This window comes from Uloborus diversus, chromosome 5, assembly GCF_026930045.1.
Source record: "Uloborus diversus isolate 005 chromosome 5, Udiv.v.3.1, whole genome shotgun sequence".
NCBI lineage: Eukaryota > Metazoa > Arthropoda > Arachnida > Araneae > Uloboridae > Uloborus > Uloborus diversus.
This window is the reverse complement of record NC_072735.1, coordinates 184,935,059-184,942,957: the sequence shown is the minus strand read 5'-3', so window position 1 is coordinate 184,942,957 and position 7,899 is coordinate 184,935,059. Positions and strand designations below refer to the sequence as shown.

At 34.5% G+C, this 7,899-nt stretch overlaps 1 protein-coding gene across 1 annotated transcript; it reads right to left on the bottom strand.

Annotated features, from left to right (window-relative positions):
* Nucleotides 1-5,436: 5,436 nt before the first annotated feature.
* LOC129223336 (gastrula zinc finger protein XlCGF46.1-like) lies at nt 5,437-6,627 on the bottom strand. The gene has a single exon (XM_054857903.1). The coding sequence runs from the start codon at nt 6,625-6,627 to the stop codon at nt 5,437-5,439; it is 1,191 nt and encodes a 396-aa protein (XP_054713878.1).
* Nucleotides 6,628-7,899: the final 1,272 nt, after the last annotated feature.

Here is a 7,899-nt window from a genome sequence, read left to right as displayed (position 1 = left end):
CCGGTGGGAAAAATGATAGCACGCCAAAAACAGTCAAATGAAAGCAATAAGCAATCGTGATTGCTTAAAAAAAACAAAACAAAAAAACTAGAAGCAAATAAGTGAGTGAAAATTCATCTTTATTTGCTTTTTCACGTGACATACCAGAGTCTTAATGAAATAGATCCCCTCCCCCCCAAAAAAATAAATAAAACACATCTGTATTTGATCAAGAAATGCTTACTTATTTTCTGAAAGTTTGCAATTGTTAAGTGAAATCTGAATTATCCAAAAATCTTTGATCTGACTTATTTGCTGCAAACCAGGGAATATACCAAATCAAGAACAAACAGACTTTTTATACATTTTTTCCGACTTTTCAGAAATTAATAGAAATTGCAAACGGGGGGGGGGGGGGGGGGGGGTGGTGGCAGAAAACAATGTGTGGACAGCTGTTTTAACAAACAGCAAAGAAACAGAAAAACAGGAAATGCAAAGTAAAAAATATCTCAATTAAGCTAAAGTTTACACCAAGACTATTCTTAGCTTTGTCCATCTATTTTCGAAAGTAGAAAATACCGTTTGATTGAGGCAGAAATTATGGTAAGGACTATCATTTATTTCAAACAGGGTTGGTATAACGTTTTTTTTTTTTTTTTTTTTGGAAAAAAAAAATAATAATAATTATGATTATCTGTAATTATGCTTTAATCATAATTGAATTATGATTAAAGCATAATTACAGATCGTGTATGCTGTTTTAATATCTATATTGTTTCCAGAACTATCATTTGCTCGGCGTATACATCTTAATTTGCGTAGTCGGCCATATCTTACGCGTCCGACCGCTTAGAATGTCATTGGGAAAGTATCTTAATTTGTGTGGTCGGCCATACATAATTCGTCCGACCGCATAGAATATCATTGGTCGGCTGTTAGAATTAGATCCCGCCCATCGTAACGCCCCCTTGGTCGGGTTCATAAAACAGTCCCGACCCCAGGCAGTAATTTCTACTCTGCGCATGCGCAGAAGTTGGTCGGTGCTTCATTACATTTCCGGCGGTCGGGTCTGCAACCACTGCCATTAATTAAATAATTGAGAGTAAAATCTTGTAATTTCATTTCCACATATTTGGAGACTTCTATAGGAGAATATTGTTTGAAAATCTTCAAGTATTATAAAAAATACAAAACGTAAAAGGGTCTTGGTATCAAAGAATATAATCAAAGAAATAATTTACTGTGATAATTCAGACATTATTAATTACAAATAACCAAGAATAAATTCTTGCAAATAAATTTCCTCATAATCATAGCTATCTACTATAAATAAAATAATTAAAATTAAAATCATGCATTCTTAACCATGGAAAGTATTTTGCAGTATCTACAAATACTTTCATAAGTCTGATGTACATTATACAACTTTAACAATGATCAATGCATATTTTGAGCAATATCAAAGATCAATGCACATTTTGTTTAAATATTTTTAAAAAAGTTACAAATCATGTAATTTATTTACCTAATGTATCAGTGACAACAATTATAGAAATAGGGCAAATAGGTTTTAAGAAAAGTGTTATGTTTTCTATTGTAGACATTATTTCTCCTAGTTTAATGCATTTAGGAACACAATTCGTTTCTCAAAGAAAAAAACATCATTTTAATTAAAAGCCTCAGTACAAACTTAAATTAATATATTCTTTAAACATATTTTAATAATGAAGATTCATAAAAAATAATGTTTGTTGATTCTTTCACCATTCATACTCACTTTTTTTTTATTATACAGTAAAACCTATCTACAACGATACTGTAGGGACCGAAAAAAATATTGTTACAGACAGGTTATCGTTATAGACAGGTTTATTGTTATAGACATTACTGTTCTACACAGGTTTCACTGTACTGGGATAAAAAAAGTTTTTTGAAAGGTGAAAATTTGGCATTACATTTCTTTTATAAAACACATTAGTTACACGAATGTTTTCTTTTTTCATAATTTTAAACATTTTCTTTTCTTGCTTAGACTGCATCATCTGTGGGGATGCAAAAAGTGTGCAGATATAAACGCAATTTTATACCTACTCTAAGTGTTTTCAGACTTCTTTAGTTATTTTTTTTTATCTTGTCAATATTCTAGAGTTAAGATATATCTTAAGTAATCAAGCAAATTAGGTAGCATATAAAGTTTTGTTTGAAATACGTTTTTTGGACTACAGTGGAAGACCATTAAAATGCACACCTTGGGACCAGTTTTTGCATTATACAGGTTTTGCCGTTATATAGGTCAGTTCACAAATTTTTAAACTAATATTCAGAATATATCTGTATATTAGCACTTTAGAATGAGTTTTATCTGTAGTGAGTATTAAAGCACTAATTATACAATGAGTCATTCACAAAAAAATACGTTTCTTTATTACAAGAAAGTGAAATATCCTGCACTTCTGCCAGCTTCATGATTTGCATAACAGCTGCGTTTTCAAGAACCATCTGGTATTTTCATTTTACTGTGAATGCTAATTTTCATTTAAAAGCTTTGAATTAAGATGAAAAACTGATTCAAAATTTAATTTTCCTAACAATTTTTATGTTTGCAAGGCAAAACAGAGGGATTTTTTAAACTTCAAAACTTATTGTTTACTTCTGAAAAACTGTGCGGTTTATAGAGAATTGCGTTATACAGGTCAGTGTTATAAAGGTATTCTACTGTATTTTGAAATGCAAGAGACTGAAAAACAACGATAGTTAAAATTGGAAAAGTGCTAATTGGATTTTTTTCCATGTAAATTTAGAAAACTTAGTTAGTCTGCCTTATATTTATGTGCCTAATAGGAAAGCTGCATAAATTTAAAAAAAATAAAAAACAAAATAAAAACTATTTGGAAAACTTGCATTACCTTAAAAAATATAATTTTCTAAATTTATTAAATTTGTAATTTATCTGTACAGCTTTGCTAGTTACTGTACATTAATTAGATTTTACTCATGTAAAATTTATGAAAACTTTTTGGGGAAACAATGAAACTTTAAAAAAAAAAAAAATATTTTTGAAAAAAAACCACATGGTTAAAAAAAAAAAAAAAACACTTGATTTAAACCAACCCTGATTTAAAAAAAAAACTTTTTTTTTCGAAAAATAACTCTTACTGTGTTTTTCCTAAAAAATACTCTCACCTTTTCATTGAAAATCCCCCCTCCCTTAAAAAAGCTAGTTTTAGCTGAGTTACCTTTTTTTTGTTTGTTTTACATAAATAGAAAACCCTAGTTCCAAGGGTTTTTTTTTTCTTTTTTCAAACCCTGCCCTTTGAAATTTTGCCAACCCTGAAGTGAATTGGTATAGATAAGTATTTGGTGCCAATTCCAAACTCATGGGGTTGGAGCACTGAGTTGCAATCAAAAATGAAACTTTATGATGGGGGGGGGTAATAAAAAAAAGAGGGGGAATCAGGAACTAAACAGGGTGAAGAAGGGAAAAAGGAGTGAGCTTAAAGCAAAATAAAGGCCGTCCGTAGCACAGACGACTATCGACTGCCGCACTCAGTCCCGCGGGGGGGGGGGGGGGGGGGGGGGGCGCTACGCGGACCCCCCGTGAGATGGAACCGGAGGCCTACGGCTAAGAGGTGGGGTGTGTGCAGAGAAAAGTTAGTCTGGATAAAAAAAAAGACAAAAAATAAAAACATGATCTATAGTTTTGAATATAGGAAGTGAAATGTAATTTCTTACAGGTCACCCTATGGGACCGGGAGGAGGGTCCCACACTAATCAGTTCTTATAGTCATTACAGGATGTGCCAAGACCAAGCCAAGACAAGACAGGGGGAGATCAGGTCAAATAGCTTTCCCCATAAAGTCTTTTTGAAACATCACCTACATTATTAGTATGGGGAGAGGCGGGCGGTCCTTCCCATTAGGCCAGGTCCAGACTGCCTACCTCATTCCAATAGTATCCAAGATTATCACTGTCCCACGCCAATAGTCCTTCCCAAGACCTGAGATCCTCCGAGGGGGCAAGATGGGGGTGTCGTGACTACAAGGACACTAAAGTTTCATGAGGGTAAGTCCCTTACCTCGGACAGGAGTACCTAAAAAAAAAAGTAAAAAATCAAAATAACCAAAAATATAAACGTTGTAATGTCTTGTGCTGTTTTATGTTGTCATGTGTAAATGTAAAAAAAAAAAAAAAGGTTCCCATAGCATGGAGATAGACATTCCAGCCAGCTTCCAGGCATGGTATCGTCAGTAAGCCCGAGGTCTTCAAGGAAGCAAGTTCCGCCCCCATGGACCCCCCCCCCCTCGAACTCCCCATTTAACTTTCGTAATTTTCATTGCAGGAAAGAGTTTTCTCATTTTAAGCCGACACCGACAGGGGATCGGCGAGAAACACTTATACGGCAGTATTTAACACTCCTTTATTTTTCAGCAATTAATCTATTTATTCAATTTCAGAGAGGACACTCCGGAAATCGGAACAGATCAGTATCTGCTCCCCATATGGAAGGAGTGTCCTAGTATATGTTTCTGCCGTAGTGCATAAAATGTAGTAGTTCATAAATGTTTTAGTGCATTTCTACGTCTAACCCCCTTCCCTTACAGGGAGCCAGGGTACGCCAAAGAAGTACAGGGAGATATCCCGTATCCCATGGCAAGCAAGGTTCATACATTAAGGGGTAAACTCCCAGGGACCTTCCCCGCCACAATAAGCACCAAGACCGTCCGTGGCTTAGATGACTATCGACCGTCACACTCAGCCGTGCGGGGGGGGGGGGGGGCGCTACGGTGGAACCTAAGGCATACAGCTAAGTGGTGGGGTGTGTGCGGAGAAAAGTTAGTCTGGATAAAACAAGGCTGTACTATATTTTCAAATTGTTGAATAAAAGATAGATTAACAAGGTTAAAATGAAAAAAAAATTAAAAACTTCATGCAGTGTATATTTTTCTTTGGTCCACATTTAATATATTTTAGAAGGTGTCAAAATCAGTATGTTTTCAGCATTCATTGGGTGCGCAATATATAGTTTAGCAATGCTGATTTCATGTGTATGGAGTTACCAATTTTACATTGAAAACCCCCCCCCCCCCATGCTTTGCACACACACACAAAAGCACCATTTTTTAATGAAATCTTTTATTTTACATGACAATGAGGTCCATTTTGTTCTATCAAAAAATCAAGTTAAGAGTAATTTCAAATTAGAATAACAAAAGTCATAACAATTCAAATGAATTTTTTCACATTGCATATAAGTGTTCATTAGAAATGTAAAAAAAAAAAAAATAAATAAATAAATAAAGACATGCTAAAACTTTTACAGCATTTCAAAAATTAAATCTTTTGTATAATTCCTTGGAGAAAATAATTGGAAAGTCAAAATTTGTAAAACAAACGACTTTTCAAGAACTGGCAGCAAAACAGTTGGAGAGGAAATGCCTTGCACGTCATCTTGCAAATTTAGGGCAACTTCCCAGTGTGCACAATTGAATGCATTTGTAAAATCCTTTCATAAGCAAAGGTCATTCCACACCATTCACAAGTATACGGGTTTTCTTGACCATGCGATTTGTTATGATCCTCAAATTCATCCAACCGAACAAAGGTTTTAGAACAGACCTTGCAAACGTAATCGTCCTGGTGAATCTTCTCGTGCTCTTGCAAATCCGCATCTTCCGAAAAGGCTTTCCCGCACGTGGCGCAAATACGTGATGAAGTAATGTGACTCTCCATATGAGCTGTCAACTCGGCATCGTCCGGAAAAGATTCACCGCAAAAGTCGCAAGTTGGCAAATGCGACCTCACGTGGTCCTGATAGTTCTCTTTGTTGGTAAACATCTTATTACACAGGTCGCAACAAAACAGCATGTCTTTGTGCGAGAGAGAATGGACCTTTAATTGCGATGTTGTAACAAAAGCTTTGCCACATTTTTCACAACGGTAATTTAGCTTCTCGTGAGTCACAGCATGCTTTTGCCATTCGTCCGTTCGGTAAAAAACCTTATCGCAGTGTACACATTGCAGTAAACTATTGATTACTTCTTTACAGTTAGCAATGAGGTGACGGTGGAAATCAATTTTTTTTTGAAAGCTTTTACCACAGTCCTTACAAGGATAAGCATGTTGCTTTGCAACATGCTTCTGCAACTCACCTTTTCGATCAAAAACGAAGCCACAGTATTTACAAAAATGCTTAACTTTTCGACAGTTAGTAGCAATATGACGTTCCAAGTCGCTAAGTTCCGCAAAGGATCTTTTACAATATTCACAAACAAATGGCAGTTCTCTGTGAGATTTCATGTGTTGGTCCAAGCTAACTTTTCGATAAAAAGTTCTGTTGCATACTTCACAAGCATGTAGTTCTTTATCTATAATATGTAATTTAGCATGCGTCCTTAATTTACTAACTGCAACGAAAGCCTCCCCACAGGTATCACACACATGTGCCTTTCCTCCCGCATGAAATCTAGCATGTTTTTTAAGAGAGTCATTTGTAGCAAAAGATTTTTCACAAACCTTGCAGGTGTAGAGATTTTCTTCTGTATGCGTCTCTAGATGCTCTTTCATGGAAGTTTTTTCGGTGAAGAACTTGCCGCAGTATTTGCATATGAATACTTTTGAATCTTTTATCTCTTCCAAAACTTTTGCCATGACCTAAATCTTGAATGTTACCTTGGATATATGTTATGATTATTAACATTCTTTACACAAACAAGTGCCTTCAATTTGTTACAGGTTTTCAAAAAACATGCTTGAATATTTATCAGACATTATTTCAATAACAATTTACCATGGGGAGCTCCATTGCTTCTTTCAGTTCAGAAGAAATTTCCAATTGCAGGTTGGAACTGAAAAATAAATGTTGAATAAATCAATTCATGAGCTATCAATAATTGTTTTTTTTTAAAGAAAAATCAAAAAGCTTTTGCATTCTAAAAAGCATTTTTCAGTAAATGAATCTATTAAGGAATAAGCATTTATTTTGGACATTATAAACATCAGTCTTCGCAGAATTCTCGATTCCATTCGTGACTTGACGAAGGATTTCAATCGATTTAAAAAGAAATTATAATGGAATGGACAGAGTAGATAAACCATTATTAGGGTAACACAGTTGAGCTTGCTTTGCTTCTTGGTTCAACGTGAGTTTGGGATTTAGAACTTGTCAAAATGCTAATTCAATAACAAAATTCAAAAATTTATTGCTTTATATTACTTTAAAAAAGGCACTGTATTATTATAAACGTTCTTAGTTTTAAAGTTTAGTTTTAAACACTTGCTACCTTGCTTAGAATGTCGTGTTCTGTTCTTTTCTGTATTCGACATTCTTCATACATCGCCTCTTGTCAAACAACATTTCTTTACTGTACGAATCATCTTACGTTCATAAAATTCAAATGCACTCACTGCAGCAGCTAATCAAATCAATTAATTGTCATTATATAGATAGAATGAAGGTATTATTTAACAATAACGCACCATTTCTAATTGAAGGCTCACCTATTTTTAAGCTTGAAAAAAGCAAAAGAACCAAGAATAACTCACATTCTAATTATCCTGGAAATTTCAAGCAAGCATCATCAATTGGAAAAAAAAATCAGGACTTCAGATTGATGCATAATATTTACATGTATGAGTACTTTTTCACCCAAATATTCAAAAATTTATGAGAAAATTTTGGTTAAAATTAAATAAACTAATTATTAGACAATAATTAATTAAAGTAAGAAATAACAGCATTAGAAAAGCACAAATTCACAGGTCGCTGCAGACACGTGTTTCGGCGTTACAGGGAACCCTTTTCAAAGCAAAAAGTAATGAGCTTACAGACTTTTGCATTGAAAAAGGTGTTCCCTGTAACGGCAAAACATGTACAGTGAAACCTGTGTAAGTTGACCACCTGCAGTGCACTGCTTTAGTGGT